The 24,544-nt window shown below is 36.8% G+C and overlaps 2 protein-coding genes across 4 annotated transcripts in view; one reads left to right on the forward strand and one right to left on the reverse strand.

The window, feature by feature from the left end:
- Positions 1–6,179, forward strand: LOC113072577 (protein archease). 2 transcript variants are annotated; one of them, XM_026245565.1, is made up of 7 exons: positions 1–216; positions 746–770; positions 1,074–1,195; positions 2,313–2,395; positions 2,470–2,522; positions 4,294–4,330; positions 5,545–6,179. In XM_026245565.1, exons 1-7 carry the CDS (start codon positions 135–137, stop codon positions 5,629–5,631), a joined length of 489 nt encoding a protein of 162 aa, XP_026101350.1. In that variant the 5' UTR covers positions 1–134; the 3' UTR covers positions 5,632–6,179. The 2 variants fall into 2 exon arrangements, with proteins under 2 accessions (XP_026101350.1, XP_026101351.1); XM_026245566.1 differs by lacking the exon at positions 746–770 and having other exon boundaries at positions 78–216.
- The window catches only part of LOC113072576 (CD276 antigen-like), a 26,181-nt gene continuing 7,561 nt past the window's right edge, over positions 5,925–24,544 (reverse strand). Inside the window, exons 2-4 of one of the 2 annotated variants that reach the window (XM_026245563.1) lie at positions 22,558–22,905; positions 21,936–22,211; positions 5,925–6,832 (exon numbers count right to left, since the gene is read on the reverse strand). In XM_026245563.1, the coding sequence (XP_026101348.1) occupies positions 6,720–6,832; positions 21,936–22,211; positions 22,558–22,905 (737 nt within the window). In that variant the 3' untranslated portion in view covers positions 5,925–6,719. Of the gene's footprint in view, positions 6,833–20,825; positions 21,029–21,935; positions 22,212–22,557; positions 22,906–24,544 lie in introns of those variants that run through there. The other variant, XM_026245564.1, reaches the window with a different exon arrangement.

Below are 24,544 nucleotides of genomic sequence, written 5' to 3' on the forward strand. Positions count from 1 at the left end.
ACGATGAAAATGAAACCAGAAGCAAGTGCACTCTTATGTCTACAGTTTCTGCCTTCGCACTGCATGACTAGCATGTTATCACGGAAAGACCAGTTACAGAACATTAAAATCACTTACAGAAGAACCGCGGAACAATGAATGACCGCGAACTTGATCTCACAGAAGCGCAAAAAGCTACAAAGTCAAAGTATCCTCCCATCACCAGGAAATACGAGTGTAAGTGGATTCGAGTTCACTTTCTATTCCGCATGTCATGTAAATCGAGTAGAACACAAACAAAACCTTCTTAAACTAAATGTAAAAGCGCTGGAAATACAAACTTGTAACACATACTTGTCATACATAAGAATCATATGTAGGTTAAGTCATGAACGACACAGAAACGCACTTTAGTAGCAAAATGATTTGAAGGCTCATGAATATTAATTAGATCACGTGATACGACGGCGTATTTGACGTCAGCACACAAAATAGTATCATTGCAATTTATTTTTTATTATTTTAAAATAGTTTCATTACAACCATCAGATTAATAATGCGAAATGTGTATGACGTAGGAATGGAGATAACGAGGCTTTTCGAAAATGTTTGAGTCACTGAAACACGCCCACACATGTATCGTGATGTCGAAACATACAGTGTAGTAAAAAGTTTCATTCTGTGATTGTTCGGTGTTTTCACTTTCACGCTTATATTTATATGGGATAGCAGCATCATTAAATAAATATTCGGTTTTCTGTTCCAGATCTTGATCATACTGCAGATGTCCAGTAAGTATTTGCCTGTGACTAGTGCACTGTTACTTAAATCAAATGCAAAAATAACATGAAATGTCAGAAGATGCACTAATGGTAAACACAAAAACAAAGAGAGAGTCATTTTTAAGGATATGAGAGTCATTCCTGAATCACTTTTCCAGTGCCGCTAGAATCTTTTTCAATGCTTTCAACATGCCTTAACGCGTGACCAAAGTTTGGTCAATGTATTATGGTTGGTTACTCGGAATGAATGGAAGAATTAATGTGTGAGTGTTTGCAGCATACCTTTGAGGCATTCCCGGTTTTTTACTGTAGGATTCATTCATGGGGTGATTCTCTGGAAGAGGCGTTTGAACAGTGTGCAATGGGGATGTTTGGCTACATGACGGACACAGAAACTGTGGAACCCATTGACACTCTAGAAGTAGAATCAGAAGGTGAGTCAATTCTCAGTCATGTACACACAGAGTTCAGTCATTTATGGGAGTGATGACCATTTTTTTGCAAGAGATGTGTCTCTCTTCTCAGGAATATAAGCTTTCACTTACTTGTCAGAAAAAAAAGAAAAAAAAAATCACTAAACAGGCCAATTATAAAACTAAATAAATCCAAATGCTATAAATTGTCCAAAATATTGAATAATGCCAAAATACCTGCCCACATTAATAAAAACATAAACCTGATTTTTTTATAAACCTTTACCAATCAACAAGCCATAAGAACCTTCTAAGGCAAAGACATGGCAACACAAGAGCATGCTCTGAATCAGTCTTTTAAACAACAAACACAATGAGTCTTTTAACAGTGGTTTAGGTACCATTTAAAAAAAAAAAAAAAAAAACAACAAGTCTTAAATAGCTGAAAAAAAAAAAAAACATGATAGGCCAAGGTGTTAGTAATTGCAATTTTGGGAGTGAGTCATGTTTCATACACATGGAATTGTTTAGACCCGTATTTAAATTAATTGATCATTTCTACATCTTAAAAGCTTTGAGGTCTGACCTCATTTTAAAGGTTGCAAGTTGTCTACACAGTCTAGAAAAAATATAATTACATAAATGAAGTAGATTCTGTCATCAATTACGCATCTCCATGTTGTTGCAAAGTGGTATGACCTGCTTGGGAGTGGCAGACACTAAAATGAACATGTAAAGCTATAAACATGACTTCATATGACCAAAATATATTGCATGAATTATAAAAACCACATTTATAGAGCTTTATTACTCTGTTTGCCTTTTATTCAGCACGATATTGAAAAATGAAAGAACTGTTTTTGCTATTCAACAGTAAAATCATTTAAAATAGTTTTATTAACATAATTTAAATTTAAAAAGCAAAAAAAAAAAAAAATAGAATAGAATAGAATAGAAAAACCATAAAAGCTGACATCATATTTTTGAGTTTGTTATGCAAAGGAAGGGCTTGAGAACCACTTCTTGTCACAAGAATTAATAAATGTAATTTTGTTTTCATTATTTGACAAACCATTGTGCCAGTGCTGATACATTAATGACAGTAAAGGCGTGATGACCCTTTATCTTGTTGTTTCAGGCGAAGACATGGAGTCACTCCTTTTTCATTTCTTAGATGACTGGCTCTTTAAATTCAGCGCTGATATCTTCTTCATTCCCAGGGTATTGTGCACACATTGGCATTAGATTTCCATAGTCTTTTCCTTTTCCCAACAACCTGTTGTTTTGTATTGCAGGAAGTGAAGGTGTTGCACATTGACCGACTGCAGTACAGAATCCGCTCGATAGGGTGAGTCTTTCGTTGTACGACCACGGAGCTCCCACAGATGCTCAGCCAAACCACTGAACACTAGCCTTTTGTGTCTGAACACGAATGAACTTCTTGGATGTTGAGCAGGTGTTTTTTTTTCACAGCTTTCAGTCAGGCTTGGTATTCATAGCCAGACAGGAAACCTGGTAAAAAAAAAAAAAGATTAGCAAAAATATTGAACTGTAGCCTAGTGGAAATGGGCTGGATCTTGTTTTTTTTTTTTTTTTTTTTTTTTTTAATATATATAATGCCATTTATGTTTTTGTTAAAGGGATAGTTCACCCAAAAATACAATTTTGATATTTATCTGCTTACACCCAGGGCATCCAAGATGTATGTGACATTGTTTCTTCAGTAGAACACAAATGATGATTTTTAGCTTCAGTCTTTGCTTTCTCTCAGCTGTACAATGGAAGGCAAATGTTAACAGAATCTATGAGAGTGAAAAAAAACATACACAGACAAATCCAAATGAAACCCTGCGGCTCGTGATGATACACTGATGTGTAAGGACACAAAACGATCGCTCTCTGCAAGAAACTGAACCGTATTTATAAATGGGGTTTTAATTTTTTTTTTTTTTTAACCTCTGTTCGGTTCACGCAATGACCGAACTGTTAGAACTCTTGTGAATGCGCTTCACAGCAGCAAGTGCATGAGGCTTCTTCTTCTTCTTCTTGCATTATGGCAGATCGCAGACTTATAAGTGCATTGCTGTCACATCTCTCAAATGGATCTCTCATCAGTTTCAGTATATATATAAAAAAAAAAACAATTTCTAGATTTGCCATATAGTGTGTGTATTTCTTTACTTGAGTATACTAAACATAGGTTTGTTATATGCTCTTTTGCTATAGATTGGAGACCCTATTGGTTCAGATACTATGCAACATGTTATTATCAAGCTTTACGTATTCATGCATCTGAGAATGCAGCAAAAATAGAGACGTTGACTGAGAAATGGCAAAAATTAAATGACTGTCTTCACATTCATTGTTAACTTTTAGCTCTGTGCATATTGGGGGGAAAGCAGTGGGTGAGGAAAGAGCTTCATAGGAATTTCATTTTGACTGAATTTCCCGTTCATTTGACTCACATGGAAAAAAATCAGTAAACTTTCACTGCATGCTTTCCTCTTCTCAGAAGGAGGCCCCACATTCTCCACAAGGGTCTGACTTTTCCAGCTAACACCTTTTAGTAGTGTGTAAACAGTCTGGAATTTCAGTTCAGAGTCTGCCTTGCCTTCTGAGAACTACAAATATTAAATTATCTTTGCCTAAAATAAATGTTAAGGGGATAGTTCATCCAAAAGTGAAAAAAGATTATTTACTCCGCCTCTTGCCATTTCAAACCAGTATGAATTTCTTCTGGTAAATACTGAAAAATATATTTTGAAGAATGTGGTTAATCAAACAGTTTCTGGTACCCATTGACCTCCACAGTATTTTCTTTCCCTCATACATTTTTTTTTAGATTATTCAAATGTATGGTTCTTTTAAAAAAACGTTCTTTGGGGAACCAAAATGTTTTATTCTATAGCATCACTGTGAAAATCCCCCTTCTTTAAGAGTTACTTTGTAAGTCATTTTTGGGAACTGTACCTTTAAATAAATCTGCATTTAAATTCAACAGCAGCATTTTGAGAAATTCAGGATGGGGCCTTGATTCCCTCTTCAACTGATTCCGTATGTAGGATTCTTTCATGTTGTGTGACTGTTGCCAAGTTTAATTCATTTTTTTTTATTTATAGGTGGGGTGAAGAATTTAACCTGAGTAAGCATCCACAGGTATGTTCCCCATCGGTTTATGGCTGTCACTCTGTTAAATAAACCCATCTGTGCTTTATTTGCTTTACATTCAATTTCTGCTGAATCACATCTACTGTAGTTAAACAGTAGCACATTTATTTGCCAGCCACTTGGTAGTTCTAATCATAGGACAGTTAAGATTAGGAAATTGCTAATAAAGCACTGCTTACAAACTGCAAATCTGTGACCGTATCTGTCACAAGTCCAAGATGGACAAAAGGGAGCAATAAAAACCACATCCTGTAGTGTGATACAATTTAGTGGTGAATGACTTCAGCTGTTTTTATGCAAACTAGTCCTGAGCCAGATTCTCTATTAGAACTCTAGTATATCTGACCTGGGCAGGAAAGTTCACCCAAAAATTAAAATTTGATGAAAATGAACTCACCCTCAGACCATTCAAGATGTTATTGGAACAGATTTAGAGAAACCTTTTAAAGCTAATTTTATGATGCAGTTAATGCCAGATTTAATTCCATAAAGTCTTCACAGATTTCTGCCTTTCCCCATTCAAGTGGTTAAAAATAATCAGATTGGCTAGTGCATTATGTGACATAAATACTGTTATAAATTGTTTCCTTCAATTTATGATTCTGTGAATATTACCTTGAGCTATAGTAAAATACTTGTCTGGGGAACCCATTATCAGCAGATCCATTTAAATAGAGTAAGTAAACGAGTGATAGGATTCACAACCAATGTTTAGTCAAACAGTCATGCTCCAGATTCAAATAACTGGAATTTGGTTATGTTTAGCCTGGGCTTATTAAACCCAAAAATGGACTTCTACAGAACATTTACTTATCCCAGAGGGCATCCAAGATGTAGACGAGTTTATTTCTTCAGAACAGATCTGAAGAAATTTAACATTCCATCACTTTCTCACCAATGGATCTTCTGAAGTGAATGGGTGCCGTCACAATGAGTCCAAACGGCTGATTAAAAACATAATAATCCACAAAAAAATTGATCATTGTTATGGAGAAATGTAATCATATTTTAGCTGGAAACAACACTTTGATGTAAAAAAAAAACAACAACATTGATAATGGATTTATTATGGACTCGTGTAGCTGCACAAGATGTTAATTGATTCCATTTGGTGCATAAATTAAACATGCTTTTGTTTAAACCGACAACAGACTGGAAATATGTTAATGCTTTTATTTAGAATTGATTTTCCTGTTTTACAGGGAACAGAAGTGAAAGCAATCACCTACTCTGCAATGCAAGTACATGACATAGAGAAACCAGAGATCTTTGTCATCATCGATATTTAAACATCAAAAATATATTAAATACACTTTAATACCTCGTGTTAATTTACATGATTTTTAAAGATTGTACCTTCTAGTTGGAATGGACATGTGAGGTGAAGGTGTCATTTCTGTAAACTATCGAATGTTATGTGGATTGTGGATGGCTGAAATACCATTTTGTTTTTTGGTCCGATTTTCATTCTTAATAATAATATTAATGTTTGGAAATATGAAAAAACACGTAACCCAGAAACACTCATGATCTGAAAAATACTTGTTTAATTTGCTTTTGGTTTAAATTATTTTCTTTTTTTAAATCATATACAACACACTTGGTCAAGCTCATTGTTTATACTCAAGCTAAAAATGAAAAATATATATCTTGTTAATATTAATGCTACAATGAAAGTAAATTCGAGCAAGTCTGTGCATAGTGAAAATCTTCAAAACCAGCTGGCGTACAATGAGTGTTTTGTCTTGAATATTCTTTGTGATATGCATATTTCATAAACATTTGTATAGTCAATGTTTTAAAATATATCACTCTTCATTGAGCTGTCATTTTTAAAGCTGAAGTGTATAATTTCTTGAGTAAGAAAGATCGAGAGTCTTTTCTTAAATTCAAGCTAGGGGTGATTAGCGGGGTCACACTATTGTTTGATGTTGTCACTTTAGGTTTAGAATTACATTGTTTTCCATAAACTGACATTCAAAAGAAGCCATGAAAATATGATTTATGTAAACCATTCTAATTTCATTATAGTATAGCATTCTCACTCTTATTTTTAGGAATGCTCTAAATGGCCTGAAATTGACCTTTTTGTGTGTGTGTGGGGGGGGGGGGGGTTTCACTAAACAACTAAAGATACAGTCGCTATAGTGAATTTGAGGAATTTAGGACAGCAAAGTGAAACAAACAACGTAATGGCTACAAAAAAAAAAATCACTTCAACATTTTTTCTTGTGTTTCCATCCCAAATCTGTATTGCATAAAGTCTAGTAGAGCAGCAGTATTCATTTAAATACAAGGATAACAACTTATGTTGGAGGCACTATAGGAAGAGCAGTAGTAGTTACTTTTCAACAATCCTTCCTGTATGGATATGAGGTCATTTGTGCTTGTTATGACAGTATAACCATAAGAGCAGACCTGTCGTGCACAGGAGGACAAAACACAATGTAGACAGAACCACAACTGGGGTTCTGGAGCTCCAGTTCCCATCTAAAATAAAGACAGACAAGAGGAACATGTTAATGACAGGTGACTCCATATGTCTTCTGTAAGAACATTTTAAAAGGATATTCAATTGTGTTCAGATTTACATTTCTTTTCATTTTCATATGTTGACTTTGAATAGCATTTTATGTCTAATTTTATCCTTTCATACACCACTGTTCAAATGTATAACAAAACAGTAATATTGTGAAATATCATTACAACTCGAAATAAGTTTTATATTTGAATATATTTTAAAATCTAATTTATTCCTGTGATGCAAAGCTGAATTTTCAGCATCATTACTCCAGTCTTCAGTGTCACTTGATTCTTCATAAATCATTCTGATATGCTGATTTGTTGGCTTAAGAAACATTTCTGATTATCAGTGTTAAACAGCTGCTTAATATTTTAGTGGAATCTATTTTTCCAGGTTTCTTTGATGAATAATACGTTCAAAAGAACAAAGTTTTTAACAAACCTTTTTACAAAATGTTTTTACCGTCACTTTTGATAAAAATTTTATGCATCATTGCTGAACAAATATATACATCATATCCCAGCTTGATTTCTATTATGACCACAGATTATGCGTCTAGACTGAAATGTCTAAAAAAAATACCGTTCAGAAAGTTTTGCATCATAAAACACTTTCAATGGAAGAACTGAAGGAAGGAAATGATCTAAAATCTTATCAAAAAAATTTTTGCTGACAGATTCCTCAAACTTTATGCAATTTATAATTCTTGCAAAACACCCTGTAACTAAATCAGGAAAGAGAAATAATTAAAGCTGACATTGTCAAAGAGTCTGTACAACAGTGAATCCACTGCAATGCTCAAACTCCTGTTCCTCCTTTGTTCAAGACAGAAAAACAGGCTTTTGTGTTGTAGTCTTGCAGTGTCACCTTCCAAAAATGTTTGGCTTTTATTCTTTAAATGAATTCCAGTTTGGAAACACACGGTAGGATGATGCTTATTCAAAACTCTCAGAGGAAAAGAATGTACTGTCAAATATCTACGAATGTGGTAGCTTTCAGACAATGAAGGACTGACCCTGCACTCAAGAACTAACACAACAAACACAGAGATTCAATGCACTGGTCGTTTGAAGTTACAAATCAAATACACAACAAGTAAATTACAGACATTGTTCAAATGACAATATGACATTCTTATTTCAAGGAGCATCTCAGAACGTGCCAGAAAAATTACAGGAAGCATCAGGGCTGGTTGATCTCAGCTCAAGTCCTTCTCTCTAACGGAGATATTTTGAGACTCCTGTTAACTTTTCACCTCAGCTTTTGTTGCAGTTAAAAGAAAACAAACTAAAAACCAAAAAATTTTCTGAAATAGAAAAGGGAAGACGGCATAGTGCAAGAACAGAGGAGAAAAACAAGCAGCAAATAAATCAGCACTGTTGAAATGCCGCAGGACACCAGCAAAATCCCCCGGTTTCATCAAGCCTTGGCCCAAATCACTAAACTTTGTACACCATCACCATAACAACACAACTCAGGCCAACAAGACTCCCATCTGTGGGACTGATGCCGACAGAGCACTGAAGGATAATGGGATCTCCAGCCAGAGTCAATGTTTGCTATGTATCATTACAATCCAGACGTTAGTGTTACGGAGGTCTAATGCTATTCTGATTGACTGAAACTTTTAAAGAGTTAGATTCTGAATGGCCAGAGTTTCAAAACAGGAACCCTACAATAAGAACCCCCAGGGATCGTAACGTTATGGAAAAGTTTTGACCCTGTATGATATTTTAAAGAGTGGAATTCCTTATGTAGGCACATGTCCCAGAGGAGTTCATGCACATCAGAGCGAGAGATAGAGCAGCCCCTCGGCGTGCTCCCTTCGGGTCAAAGATGCAATTGTGAAGGATTCATCATTTTGTTTTTAGACCACAAAATCAACAGTCACCAAGGGAGTGTGGTTTCGGCTGAAAGATGAAGCCAGCATTATAAGGGAACAATGGATACAATGGATACATTGTTTCTTCCGGGGCAACAAATGTTTTATAAACTAATTAAAATTTAAGTCTCAGGTTTTTTTTTTTTTTTCGGTTTTATTCCTGTCGATGTCACACCACGGCACACATCCAGGAGCTCGGCTGTTTCCCTAGAGAAGCATAAAGCTGTAAAAAAAACATCAAGGGTTAAAAACTAAAGACTTTTAGGTGATATGAATGATGCAGTATCCCTCTAGGTACTCACGGTTAACATTAGATTGGTAGAAACGGTGTTATGCACCCTTTAAAGCACAATGGGACAAACAAAGCACTTCAGTTCAAAGTACTTTTGAATTTGAGTCATCTTCAAATTAGAAAACATGAATTTCATGTACGTTTTTTATTTATATTATTATCTGTAATGAAATTGAGATTTAGGTGTTAAAATGCTTTCTTCTACAGTACAACCCCATATCATGAGCTGACATCTTAATTCACTCAAATAAATGACATGTTTACCACTGGTCGACCCATCGAACTGCTTCATGAGATTAATAAAAAATGTTTCTGCTTGCAAGATTGATAAGATATTTACGTTTTTTTTTTTTTTCTGGATAAGAATAAGATCTTTATGTTTTTCTCTGTAGTGCCTTATAAGTTTGAACAGAGCTTTGAGTTTTATTGACATTGTTTGATAAGCTCGATGAGATCTTTACATTTTTTGTTTACTGCTTGATAAGATCTTCCCTTTATTGCGTATTCTCACTAAGATTGATAATATCTTACATTTTTTTTGTGTGATGCCTATGGACATTTTTAAAGTCAATAGGCACATTGAGTTCTTTTATGTAACTTGTGCACGCAACTGCTTTAGGTTGAAAAAATCATTTAAGGGCAAACTGTGTACCAGAGATGCGCAGTTTTGAGAGTAACTAGACATCTTCCATGTAATGTGTATGAGATATGCATGTGTTATGGGGTGATATGCATGTGTTATGGGGTGATGTGCACTGAGCAACATCATTGGCTCAAAGGTCCTAATCTGTCCTTCAATGTATCTTTTTACATTCTATAAATAGTGGGGTGTGAGTCTGTGTGTTATCTTTTCGCACACGGACTCAAGCTGTGTGTAAACCAAATCATTCTCTGCAGAGAATTAAAGCAATACAAAGACAAAACTCTGTTTGGTTTTTCATTCTCAGTCTTCACAGTTATGTTGTTATTACTTTATTAAGTTAGAATTTCTGCAACAAACTTTGCGACGAGTGACGGGATACCATTGATCGTCCAGGACCTGAGGGCGTTAGTTGGCTGATCACCGTAAACCCACAAACGGTTAAGCCCTAAACCCCAAAAGGATTCAGGGAAGGGGGGACTGAGGTCTGAGGGCTTGTGGAGTAAATTATTCTATGTTTAGCAGGTAAGTGAAAATAGGTCTGCGAGTAAGCAGGACCGTCTTGCAAGGATGCAAGATGAGGGCTGATAAGGCAAGACTTCGTGCGAGTAAGTGAGTTAAAGAGTGACGACAACGTGTGAGGTAAAGAGGACGCAAGGGGTGTTGGAATGTCAAATCTAAGATCTTGATGATTTGGACAGTCCAATTTACAATGACATGAAAAAGAAATATGGGAAAATATGAAAGTCATAACCTGGATTTAGAATCGAAAATGAAAAGGTACCTTTTAACTTAACAGTCCTGAACCATGTAAAAGAGAGCTTGGGAAAATGTGTGAAAAAATTAAGAGAATAAATAATTAAAGAGGAGAAAACAAAAACATAGAAATTTTTCTAATTTACTTTAAAACCACAGGTGTGAATCAGCAGAAAGCTGGAAAAAAAAAACATTTAAATGCCATTCAAAGTCTCTGGAGTAAGGTTTTCAAAAGATTTGGACGCGTTTTGTCAAGATTTCAGCCCCAACATGCAAACACTTAAACGTTTGGTTATGCTCAAATTGGGGGCAATAGACTGGCAGAAGATAAGACCACACTTCCCATTAAGGCAATCCTCAAAAGAAGAATGCAAACTGGAAACACGCTGACAATGAGGCATATCGTCCGGCAGTGAAAACACTGTGTCAACAGATCAAGACTGAGTTTCCAGTCAGAGTGAACACGACCAAAAACACACGGAAGAGGGAGAGTATAAAGACGGTCTCAGAATGATCCACATGTTTGCTTTTACTGAAGGGAGAGGGGACATAGGAAAATGTCACTGTCCACATTTGATTAACCAAACGGCGGCTGGACCAGAGAAAGCTGAGGCAGACTGACAACGGAGCCTTTCACAGCAGAAGCTGGGGAAGGAGGGGGGAGTCGGGAGCAAAATCCACAAAGGCCACACAGCACAAACACACAAGTCTGAAACACACTCACACATTTCCTCTAAAGCTCACTGCAATGAAGAAAGTATGCTTGCTCGTGTTTCTGCTCACTGCAACGAAGAAAAATGCTTGATTTAATACATGATGATCACATTGAAAGATTAGAAAAAGACAAATCTTCTCTCTACAAGAACATCTGAATGATTTATCTTAAAGAAAAGTGTTACGACACAAGCTACCTATGATAAACAAACCAAAAATATAATCGCTCTTACAGCCGGTTTAGTTTATCGGTCGTAACACCAATCAACTTTCCCTACATTATGCGAAATACCATGGGAGGCAGTGCTAACCCAGATGCAAGGATGTGTGTGTGTGTGTGTGTGTCAGCTAACAGCCACCCAGAGATTGGTCACACATCTGAATTTTGCCCCAGCCTCATTCTTGCCCCAGGTTCTCAGTCCAGCCCAAGCATGAATATGGTTTTTGTCCTTTTTCCTCTTTATATTAAATAACTAAAAAAAGCCACATATAAGATTATGTGTTAAAGGAGTTGAAAGGGCTGAAACTCAGTTATTAGAATTGATTAAATAGATCCAATTCCAAAATTAAGTGACATTTCTTTTGTCTACTTCTGCATCTGGTTATACTGTCAGAGAATATTTCACTGTACCATTGAAAGTGAAAAAAGTGAAAGTCATGACATTTGCCAAGTATTGTGACCCATACTCAGAATTGTTGTTCTGCATTTAACCCAGTCAAGTGAACACACACAGCAGTGAGAAGTGAACACCCGGAGCAGTGGGCAGCTATAGATCCAGCGCCCGGGGAGCAACTGAGGGTTCAGGGCCTTGCTCAACAGCTCTTCAGCCATGGGTATTGAGGATGGAAGAGAGCGCTGGTCATTAACTTCCTCCCACCTACAACTCCTGCCAGCACTGAGACTCAAACCGGCGACCTTCTGGTAACTTGTCCGGCTCTCCAACCATTAGGCCTGTCCCAATGATCGAGTCTCGAGATCCAAGTGCGAGGGCAAAAGTTTTTTATTTTGCATATCTCTGGAAAGCAGGCAATGAAAAACGTAGGAAGACGATGACATAACTCCAGATGAATACCTTCCAGGCCGCTCAAGCTGCAGTGACTCTAACCCAGCGCAGGAATCCCAGGTGGGCGAGGAATTAACGAACCAACAACACCAACAGGATTGCCAGCCAAACTTAAAGGCAGTTGCAGTTAACAGACGCACACAATCAGACAGAGATGCAAGATGAACGAACAGACCCATGAACCGTGAAGGCCACAGCTACATAGCTGCTTGAGACATGAAAATTATATCTGAAGATCTTTGCCCTGACCTGACGGTGAACTGAAGGCTTGCCTCTGGCAATTACGTTTTGGTTGCACCAGCAACTAAAGCAGAGTCTGAGGTGTTGGAAAGTTTTGACAATGTTTATAATGAGAATAACGAGCCAGTGTGTTATATTGCTGGACGCACCATCAGTGAGCGCAAGAACGTGCTGACGCCATCTACAGTGGATTCAATCATTTTCCTCCACAAAAACATGTAGGCCCAGCCTAATCTTGGGGAGTAATGGTTTTCAAATGATAACTATATATTAATTGAGTCTTAAATGCAAAATGCAGACGGAGTATATAGGCTTATTGGCATTATTCTTTTATTAAATTTCAGCTGCTAGTGGCAAAGTAAATTCAGCAGAGCCTTTATCTTAATTTCGTTTTGAAAAAATAACCATCTTAATTTAGAATTTATCTTAATTTAATTTAAGAAACACCTATTTTTTATTGATGTGTTGGCTATATGAGCCTATGCCTATTTAGAGTGCTGAGATGTTACAGAGGACTTATTTTATTTCTTTATTCCAACTTCCAAGTGGCCTATAGCCTACATTAGTCATGATTAAATTGTTAAAACGTATAAATGACTCATTCGTGACAAAAGGCAAAAGAGCTGTGTGCGTGCGAACATCTGAGTAATGTCAAGCGTAAACGGGTTCGGGCTTTTAAAAAGCTGTAAAATGTACTTGTCAGGCTTGGGCCGGAATCTGTCGGGCTCGGGTCCTGTCGGGCCTAACTTTTAAGGCCTGATTACATCTCGAGTGAGAATGGCATGAACTTTAAACATTGTTTTCTACTGTCAGAAAACTGCCTTCAAAATTTGTTAGAAAGAGATTTAATGTGCAAACTGGGAAGTGGTCCAGTGCCAAATTCACACTTTAGCCACAATCCAACAATCACAGTTACATATTTACCAGTGTAAACTGAAAGATGAATTATGTGAAATGCTGCAAAAAGAAATTATGCCATTCTCTGATTTACATTGCTCATCACATAAATTGTTTGGAAAGTATTACATCTTTGAACAAAAATGGTTTAATGTATAGACAGGATATACCTGAAAAGGTTCATCTAGACAGGATGTGCGGTTTCTGTTGATTTGAGAAATGTTTGAATTGATGTTGTTTGATTCTCTTACATGTTTCATTGAATTCATTTGAATTGGGTGGAGACAGCAGAAGAAAATGCTGAATACAATACATCACTGTCTGCATACCGAACGTGTTTGCATGGGCCTGCTGTTAAACTGTACGCACAGTCTGTGTGATTGTTGAAGCAGAGAAAGCATTTAAGAATGTATTACTGCTACAAACATCACCAACGCTGGGACTCCCAAACCCAGAGATCATTTTTTTACAAACTGTTGAGAGAATAGTTTCATGACTTCTGTTCCGTTACAGGATCATGGGGGAGACCTGTGGCCTATTTTTCAAGTAAGCTCCATCCGGTAGCAGCAGGCATGCCAAAATGTTAGAGAGCTGTTGCATCTGCAGAAAAAAGCTATTTTAGATCTTCTAAAGGGAAATTGTGGGGTACTCTGATGTGACTTTGCTCATGCCACGCATGGTCTCTGTGATCCTGTTAGAAAATAAAACATCCCATTTGTCAGCCGACAGATGGCTCAGGTACAATGCAATTCTGTTTGAAATGCCAAACATCTCAATTAAAAGATGCACAGTGTGAAGTCCTGCTACACTGCTCCCTACAAAGCAGGATGGGGAAGAACATGATTGTTATGCCTCATTTGAACAGGTCAGTGCACCAAGACCATATTTATGCTGACTTAATTTTATTCATTGATGGTTCAGCATCTAGAGACCCAAACAACTGGCAAAACAGAGCAAATTTAGCTGCAACCACTGCATATGCAACAATAACAACTGGAGCACTCCCCATACTTGCGGCTCCCCATCACAAGCGCCTGCATGACTAGCATTGACGGAAGCTTGCAAAATTGCTGAAGGACAAACAGTTACTATTTATTTAAATTCTCTTTGATCTTTTGGGGCTTGTCATGATTTTGGCTTGTCATGACTGTGTAAACACAGGAAATTGCTAAAGTCTGATAGTAACCCTGAGCTAAACCATGATAAAATAGCAGCATTGTTATAAGCAAGTTTCCTCCCAAAAGTCAGTTGCTATCTACAAATGTGTCACAAATTACAAAGTGATGATTTTGTGTTTTAGGTAACAAGCTGATACCACTGCGAACGATGCAGCTATGACAACAGAACCTTCTTTTACCTGTGTAACATTTAACAATAACTCATTCATACTCCCTTCTGAATCTCTGAACACTCATGCATGCTTTTGCCATAGCAGAGGAGAATAAACAATGGACGAAGGCCGAGAACAATCATTGGCAGAGTACACTGAAGACAAACCATGTCTGCCAAAACACTTTTTCCCACACAAAGCAAAACTTGTACATGGATTAGATCACTGGGGAATGTTCGATTCGCTAAATCAATATTTCACAATGGGATTCATTTCCTTTGGGGATAGGCATTGTCAATCATGTATGATCTGTGCCTCAAGCAAAGTGGACAGAGGGCAAATGATGCCTCAAGAAACACCTTTGCAAATGAAGCCATCAGTCAGGTGTGACATTAAAGAACAAATTAATGAAGTTTGGCAAAAGCACTCCGCATTGTGTTAATGTATGTGAGAATGAGAAAAAGAATAAAGTCTAACTTGAGTCCATTTGAAATTAGGTTTGAAAGGACAACTTCCAGTGGAGTAGGACCAGAACCACAACCACTGTCCTCTACAGCCTTGTGTGAAGATGACATGCTAAACTACTATCAATAGTAGTCTCTTGTTCCCTCTCAGATATCTCAGCAGTTCAAGGATCCTATGCCCAAGCCAGCAGAAGGAGTCTTGCATGATATCAGGTCTTGCTGATAACACATTGTGGTGAAAGCGGCAGAGAGAGCTACATGGGTGCACGCAAGTCACTGCAGGAAGGTTCCAGCGTCACCAGAGGACTACATACCAGTATAGTGATAGATCAGCTGCCCCGTGCCAAGGGGAATGTGTGGCTGACTTAGGTGAATAAACACACAGTGTTTTATGGGAGCTGTGTGAAACATGTGCATGAGCTGTCTGCTTAACATCACTTTCACACACAGAGGTCTAACACAATAGCTGCCAATGTGCCCGATAACGATGGTACCAGTGTGCTGGAAGACTGGTATTGGCTGTGTGGACACCTGACCACTTTTATAACAAAACCAAAAATCCTCTGAAAAGAGCCAAGAGAGAGATCGAAAAGAAAGTGTCCTCACTCAAAGATCGAGCAGACAAATCAAGTTGGGCAAGAAAATTCTGGCGCAGGGGGTTAGCCTTCTTCAAATTGAAGTCCAAATCACGAGTTATGAACTGAACACTACTAAGGTGAGGGAGGGCGTCAAGAAGGAAACACGAGTGCTGAGGCTCACTGGACTGCAAAACAGACTTATCCTGGACCAGCTCACCGCATCTCCTGGTTGGGGGGGGGGGGGGTATACTTGTTGGAACTGCATTTGCATGTATATTCCTGATAATGATGCTGATGGCCACGTGATAGATGTGGGTATTAAGAACATGACTAATGCAATTAACAGGCAGACAGCTAGTGAGGTTAATGCCGATGATGACTGGGGATGGAATTGGCTTAAGGGTTTTTGGCAGAAAGCAGAATACATTGGGTTAATTGCGATTTTAAGCCTGGCCATGATTTAATTTTTGCTGTGTATGTGGCCTTGTGTAGTGGGAATGATTAGAAGAGCTGTAAATTCAAACATTAAATCTTCAGTAGTTCATCAGAAGATAATGTACAATGTCTTGTGTGAAAGTAAGAATAATGTGAGTGCTTCTGATGAAAATGAAGATGACAATGAGATGCTAAAATCTGACACCTGCAGCAGCTCTACAGAAGAAGAGTAGTTAGCATCACATGCTGTAGAATAAATAGGGTCTAAAGCAGGTCATTGTCTGTATTATGAGATGATGCAACCGGAAGGAAAGTTAAGAAAGTTTCTTCGGTTTGAATATCACACTAAGATTTGTACATATAATCAAATATAAGAGTTATTGTTTTCTTTATTGCTTGCTTATATGTTAGGAATGACTATAATGTCTCTATTTGTTTCTCTGTTTTGACATGGGATTTACATCCCGTGGTAACTAGGATTTACACAAGCTTCAGTCTGGATCCAGAACACCTGAGAAGAGATGATACAAACCCCTTCAGAGGACCTCAGATGATGCCCTGAAACAACATACTGAACGACCAAATTTTGCTATACGTTTCATTGCATCATATAATAATTGTGAATAGTGTTCATCATCTGTTTGACTATGTCTTTAATTTATTTTTTGGTACATTTCTGCCATATATACATTTACTGACAGTCACCACTGATAAACTACTACTAAATATATTGTAGTACCGTAATTTTCTGTAAAGAGGCTTTGCAAAAATTTGTATCATAAAAAGCGCTATACAAATAAACCTGAACTAAACTGAATATAATAGTTTCCGACACCGCTGTATGCCGTAGATCAATCACAACAGACTAGGCATCTGACCAATCAGACCAGAGCAGGCTCACGGAAAGGAGGGGTTTAGAGAGACTGAATCTTGAAATGCTTCAAACAAATCGTTTGAGAATCACTGGAAAATGATTTGAGATTAAATGCATATTTTGAGAAAACGAAAGCATTTTTTGACCTTGCTTGCATGTAATCCTACTGTAAGAGACTTCCAAAACAATATTAGGAACCGTAAAAATGGCATAATAGGGCCACTTTAAATGTTTAGTCAAAGGGCAAATTTGACAGAAGTCTTTGAGAACCATAGGTTAGATGATATGGCATGACATGGCATATCTAGAAATTTATGCAACCCAAGATTTCAATTAGGGGTAAATAAAGGGTAAGTCACTTTCGCAGTATTTTGACATCATACAGAGATCAGGCTGCTTAAAGTCGAACACACAGCTGCTGCTGCCACCTTATGACAATAGGCAAGGTAAGGCGAAGGCAAGTTTATGTTAGGTTAGTTTTACTTGACTTGGGCTGGGTTTGTCAGTCTCTCAACAGTAGCAAAAAGAGTACGAATGTTGTTTAAGTTACTGTTTATAAGGTTTAAGAAGAAACTCTGTCTAGCTGTGGCTAGTTTCACATTAAAAGCATGAAGGCTGTCTTTATAGATGCTATAGTGAATTTCAAGTTTCGTCTTACACCACATCCGTTCTGCTTTTCTGCAATGTCTTCGCCAAACTGATTTCTGTCTGCTAATTTTCTTATAGACTATTACAGGAGCAACAAAAATCAATAACATTCTTAACTTTTGAGTTAAAAGAATCAAGGAGAATATCAACAGAGTCTGCATTAATGCTTGGTGTTAAAGATATAGCCTCCATAAACGGCACACTAGTGTTCTGGTTAATACAAGTTGACCTCTTCAACAAAGGCTGGAGAGGTTTTTGGAGGCCTGTAGATTATAATAAACCGAATGCATGGAGCACCTTTCAGCACCATCCCTAGATATTCAAAAGACAAGTATCGACCACATGCTTGCATTGATAAACATCTTTAAATAGAGCAGCTGCACCCCTCCTAACAGTCCTGCAAACACTCATGTAAGTAAAGTTAGGAGGGGCTGCTTCATTGAGGATTGTTGCACTGCAACGGTCTTCTAGCCTTGTTTCGTTTAGAAACATAAAATCCAGATTATTTGTGGTTAAGTCATTGATTAGAAATTATTTCTTTTTTAGTGAGTGAATGTTTAAAAATGCTAACTTGATAGCAGTGCTTTGTGTCTTTGTGGCAGCGTTCGGAGAGCTCTCACAGGAGCAGGGCCCACAGGCTTCGTCGGATGAGGGGCCCAGCATTTTTTAGTTGATATCTGGGGGCTTCCAGTGAATGAGTGGGAGAGTTTGGTCCCAGCATACACCAGTTCCTCCATTTTCTGTGAGAAGCACAGAAGTGGAGATGCTGGAGAGAGGGATAGTGTGTCTGGTGAGCGGGGCTGTGGCACTTGTGTTTCCAATGACTGTGATATGTTGTCCTGGCTTCCCTGGTTGTTTTCCAGAAAGTCGTCCTTGGGTGCTGAGTCTTGGAATGGTTTTGATACATCACAATCGGTCTGTGAGGAGCTCTGTTGGCAGGACTCAGGATAGTGACCATGAGCAGTGCTTGTTGTGGCTGCGCCTTTACGAAAGGAAAATATATTTACCAATATATTTCTTAAAATATATTGTGATATATTGTAATATATTATTTACCCTTTTTATTTTCTAATATTTTATATTTTTGAATACATTTAATAATATATTGATGATTCATATATTATATAATATATTGCAAAATATACAAATGATTGCCGCTTTCAATATATTGCAATATATCGGAAAAAAATAAATATATATAAGAATATATGCTAATATATTATATGATATTTTCCAATATACTGCAATATATTTTTGTTTCATAAGGGCGTGGTGTTTTCAGTGTCCTTGTGGGATGTGTCAACCACATGATGCCTCGGACCAGGTGTGTGTGTCCTGAATGAATTGACACTCTGCTGAAAGATGACAAAGGGAAAAGTAAATATTTTCCTTAAGCACTCATTCACCAATTTGTTTAAACCCTATCTGGTTTAAACAGTTGCCTATGGCCCCAGAAAAGATTAAAGTTATTGATGAAATTCACTTCTTTTATACTGCAAGTTCTTTGTAGCCAAGTGTTCAGCCCAAGCATCTGTAAAACATATTTGTTCCCCTTGCTGGGAGTGGTCCACTGATGAATGACTGAACTTTGAGTCTTCGAAGTGTTTCAAAGAGGTCACTGAAGCTCTGACTGCTCTTTTAGAATATCATTCTTTCCCACATGGATGAGGATTTGATTTGCAGTCTTGTGCTTCATCAGAATGTTCCGAAGTTGCTTGTTCACATCAGAGACCGTTGCTTGAGGAAGGCAGCATGTTGTTGTAGACCTGCTACTAATGTTTCTGATAATAGTCGAATCTGATTTTTCGTGTTCCTTTGGGTCTCAATCCCTGTTTGTGCCATTGATAAGTATGGCGATCAGTTTCAGATTCTTCCTCTACACTTGGTATAAACTGTTCAGTAGACAGATGAAACTCACCGGCTGTATGCTGAGAGGGTTCATGACTTTTGGGCTGCTGAGTGTTCCACCTGTTTTGGAAGTCCAGGATGTAACTTTGTTTCAAGAACCACAATTCTTTGTAGAAGTTTGCAGCAGTTCATGCAAAAAGTATATAAACAGGAGATATTTTCTCTCACTTCTGTTTGAATGTAGGCAGCTGTTTTCCCATCTCAGGAATGTAAGCTGCTGGCAGCGGAAGGCAAAGTCTTCTGTCTGTAGTATTATTTCAGTCCCATAGAGTTTTTAGTTTTAGTGTTTGTGCCAAAAAAAATCTCTTGTTTGAGCACTGTGCTAAATCTGCTAAAGTAAAAATATTAATAAGAAGCAAAGCACAGAGCAGTAAGCAAAAACATCTGAATGTTAGCGAAGCCGAAAGCCAGATAGATTTACATTTCGAATTAGGTAGTCTGTCATCGATGACAGTAGCTCTAATAATTTCTGCTGTCCGCCAGCTGCAATCACCAATAAAACTTAGTTTTTTCTATATAGTCATAGTATAGTATATATTAATTTAATGGCATGTCAGCATCAAAGGCTATTTTCAATGCAAAAACAATAATAAAAAATACAAGTATAACAGAAATATTAAAAACCAGCAATCAAACAAACACAAGTTATGTCACATATTTATATTATATCACATCTATGCGATAGAAAATCTAAAACTTTTACTAAACTCTTTAAGCGAGTTCACTTCATAAGAGTTTTCTCTGTACATGAAAAACTAGACAGTCCAATAAAATATGTTTAACAGAAAGGGGAACAGTACATTGTCTATATTGTCATAAATACCGTTATCGCAAATATTCTTGAAATATCTTGATATAATTTTGAGGCTATATTGCCCACCCCTATTTAAAAGTATTATGTATATGCTTACATTTTGTCACACCAGAGCTGTAGCTATCATTTAGAAGTGACAGAAATGTCAAATACAATAATTTTATGCATGCATGTATTTTTATCTCTTACACTATGAATTTGCTATGAGAAATCAAATACACTCCTGGACAATAATCAAACATTTGTAATCTAGCTGTTTTTTTTTCCAATTGCCAATTTTAGGATTGTTTTATATACTACAAACAATTATTTCAATTGTAAGCTGAGAATTAGGCAGAAAATATGCTTTATAATTTTTGTACTGTAATAAATGATGTCAATTAGCACTTAATCATTCATAAATTGTATATATTTATTGCGTTTATTGTCATTACGTTTCATCAGTTCATTCTGCTTTTTTCATCTTAGCTGCAGCGATAGATGGCTTTGTCCATATTAGGCATTTCCTGGCAAGTTCTTGGAGCATGAGATCACTTCTCTTTTAGTGATAAAATTTCTTCATCTCATTTTCATAAAATAAAACACTATAGAATTTAACTTTTGCTATCCATTGGCGAATGATGATCCTGAAAGAAAATGTGCATGATGTCAGTTTGCTATAGCAAAGAACGCTACTTACATGCATCTGATTATCAGATACACCTGGCACTCTTAGTTCAAGGTCATTGTTAATGATGTGGTTATTTTAACAGTTCCTTTCGTACATTCGGTTGAACGAAATTGTTAAAACACATTTATCATTCAATGGAACTATGCATATGCTTTAGACACTCACATTTTTGCTCCGTCAATGCAATAAATTAGCACCCTTGACTGCTCAGTTAACATCGTCGGTATGACCAAGAGCCATTAAAAAATGACAGAAAAGCAAAACTACTTAATTTAAGAATTACTGGCCACTAAAGAGAGATCCCATGTATTCATTTAGCTTGAACACTGTTCAAGGTCTCCATTAATTTGTGCTTGTAGTAATTTAATGTGCATATATTTTGAAAGCATTGAATCACTATAGAGATCACAATTTTTTATTCTCGGCTTTTTTAATCGATTACGGTCCGAAATTGATGATGCATAATTCAAAAATCCAAGATCGATGCATAGGCTTATGCATCGCCAGGGTTAGTAATCGATGCATTGAGAAAACGAGTGAATCATTACAGCCCTTAAATGTGATTCTTTTGAACTATCAATTCATCAAAGAACCCTGAAAAACTAATTTAATTGGCTTATACAAAAATATGAAGCATCTGAAATGTTTTCAACATTGAGGATAATTAGAAATGTTTCTTGAGGAGCAAACTATCTATTTTTACTTTTTACAATATTTTCAAATAGAAAACCATTCATTTAAATTATAATAATGTTTCACAACTAATCATTTAGCTATACAAAACTACTGAACACAATCAAATCAAAGTAAATCATTGATGAAATACAATCAAATACATTCTTATCCCAGAAAGAAATGCTTACCATAGCTGATGTTAACATGCCTCTGTAGCTTCTGATGCACAGCAGGGTTTTCAAGAGTAAATGTGACATTTAACACTGGACTCTGGGTTTTGTAGCTGCTTTTTAAGTAGAACACTCCTCCGTCTGATTCAGATGTAACCTCCACATCGCCAGTGAGGTTCTGACCTCCTGACCCCTGCCACATGACCTCTGGCCTCGGGTAAGCCTCCATCTCATACTGGACAGTCACATCGGGGGAATTGAGAACGATGCTTAACTTCGGCTCGGAATAGAAAGCTGAAGACCCAAAACACACACAATGATTTACCAGATCAGAATATGAATTCATATGACTTGGTATATGCATTTGTACAGAGTACAAGAAACTCATTTAATTGAATTTAAAAAGCAACCTTATTTCATTTAGTACTAGAATAACTAAAACTGACATAAAAATGATAAAACATACAGACCTTTAAACATAAAATGAAAACACAAACTACAATTAAAATGAAACAAATATACAAGAATATAAAATATAAATCTAAAATATAAGAAAGAAAAAAATATTTTAAAATAAAAGCTATTAATAAAAGCTACAATGGTATCTCAGTGATACTGTACTAAAATAACACTGGCGTACCTGCGTAGACCAAATGCACCACTCCTCTGTCAGTTCCCTTGGAGTTGCTCACTATGCACACATACTTCCCTGCATCCTTCAGTCCAAACCTGGCTATACTCAGGGATGCGTTTCCTTGAGGAATGTCCTGGTGATTTAACTTTGTCCGGTTTTGATAATCAAGGTTTTGTCTACCGAGCTGGTCTCTCCCGTAGTAGAAGCTGTGCACCACCTGTGCGTTTTCCTCCCGTTGCCATGTGATCACCAAATCAGAGAGGCCAGAGACTGGTTCATATGCACAGGGAAGATGTGCTGTGGCTCCACGCACCCCGAGAACAGGACTGGAGGGGACCGTGACGCTAAAGCAATCTGCAGAAAGCAAGATCAACTGAGAGGCTGTTTTGAGGAAGCACAAATTTGCATATTCAACAACATGTACAGAATCCCTTTTTCAGGACACTATACTCATTTTGAAATAATTTCGCAAATTCCAAATAAGCTTTACAGATCTTGAAGTGTTTTTCGTGCTTGTTCGATGAACTATAAACAATAAAAGCACATGCAACTGTGGAACAGTCTATAGGAAACGTACAGTTTACAATTGAGAAAAAATGAACATCACAGTTCCAATAATTTAGGACATTAAATAGAGCTTTCTACAGACTCTGAAAAACACCAGAAGAAAGATTAATAGCATTCCTGATCTGTGTGAACAAGTCCTGCTGCATGTGGACCGCAAATGTGAAATGTAAGCGACATAAACAGATTTACAGACAGACATCTCACAGCAAGACATGCATAATCTTTCTCAGTCCATTAAGATGAAATGCACTGCTGTAGGGATGAAATGATCACCAGGTTGATGATAAACCTTGATTAAAAATGTACGACAGTTAGTGTTAACATTTCATATTTGAATTATCAATAAAACTATAATAAAATTATCAGTATTTGACTATTTAGATTTCAAACACTTGTGGTAAATACTGCTCAGAGTCAAGCAAAGTTAGTAACAGTCTCACGTAAGGCACAGGTTTGGTTTTTTTCATGAAAGCATGAAGGAAGGCAGAATGCAGTGAGAAATTGCATGAAAGAATGTATGAATAAATAAACTTCTTTCCTGCTGTCAGACAGAGGATTCACATTTTGGCCTGTCTGCCATGTGTGTTTAAACCAATGTGAAAACTGGACGAAATGTTTGTTGTAAATCTTAATCGGTAAATGGAAAACAAAGCTAATGCGCTTTCTAAAAAAATCTCAACACTTTGAATAATAAGGTAGCCTATGTAGAACGGTTTATGAAGCAGATGAAATGCCTTTAAAGTTAACAGTTTGGCTCATCCTTTTCAAAAAAAAAAAAAATGATTTAAAGACTGAATTGTGAGGTTTATCATTTTAAAACTTCTCTTTTGTCAAAACTTTATTTGAACACATTAGTAGATAACATGTTAGAAGTCACTTAACCAATAGTTTTTTTGTTTAAAATTTGACAATTTTTTAATGTTATTATTTCATATGCAAACAAGTGCACAGGTCTGCTAATTTTAATTGTTGTTCGAATACGAGTACTTTTTGGACATTTCCAGCAAATTTTAACATCATTTTGATATACATGATCATTTTGTTCACTATAATTGTGAAATTTTCTTTTGATATTGACCCCCTCTTTGTTTAGGGAATCATTATTCCATTTCTGTTCATCAAAACCTTCCACAAAGGCAACACACATGCAGTTACAATAATCATTAAAATATTGACAGCTTCAAGGACAGCATGCAGCCCATAAGGCTCTCTGAAATTTTGAATGACTTTTGTATTGGTTGATGAATGCATATTGCATAGGGTTTCTTTTTTTTTTAGAATAGGCAAAAATATTTAATACAGTATCAAATATTTTCACCCATTAGAAATTCAAATCTTTTTCATTACCATGGGAATCCTGGCACTTTGAACAGCATGAAGGATGCAGCCAAATAGAACTACAGCGACGCCATTGTTTTAGTCACAA

The sequence above is a fragment of the Carassius auratus genome, unplaced genomic scaffold (assembly GCF_003368295.1).
Source record: "Carassius auratus strain Wakin unplaced genomic scaffold, ASM336829v1 scaf_tig00009534, whole genome shotgun sequence".
Classification (NCBI taxonomy): Eukaryota; Metazoa; Chordata; class Actinopteri; order Cypriniformes; family Cyprinidae; genus Carassius; species Carassius auratus.

Coding starts and splice junctions, on each gene's coding strand:
- LOC113072577 (XM_026245565.1), top strand. CDS start 135: ATGAATGACCGCGAACTTGATCTCACAGAAGCGCAAAAAGCTACAAAG. Junction 1,196..2,312: donor TCTAGAAGTAGAATCAGAAG/GTGAGTCAATTC, acceptor TTGTTGTTTCAG/GCGAAGACATGGAGTCACTC. Junction 2,523..4,293: donor TACAGAATCCGCTCGATAGG/GTGAGTCTTTCG, acceptor TTTTATTTATAG/GTGGGGTGAAGAATTTAACC.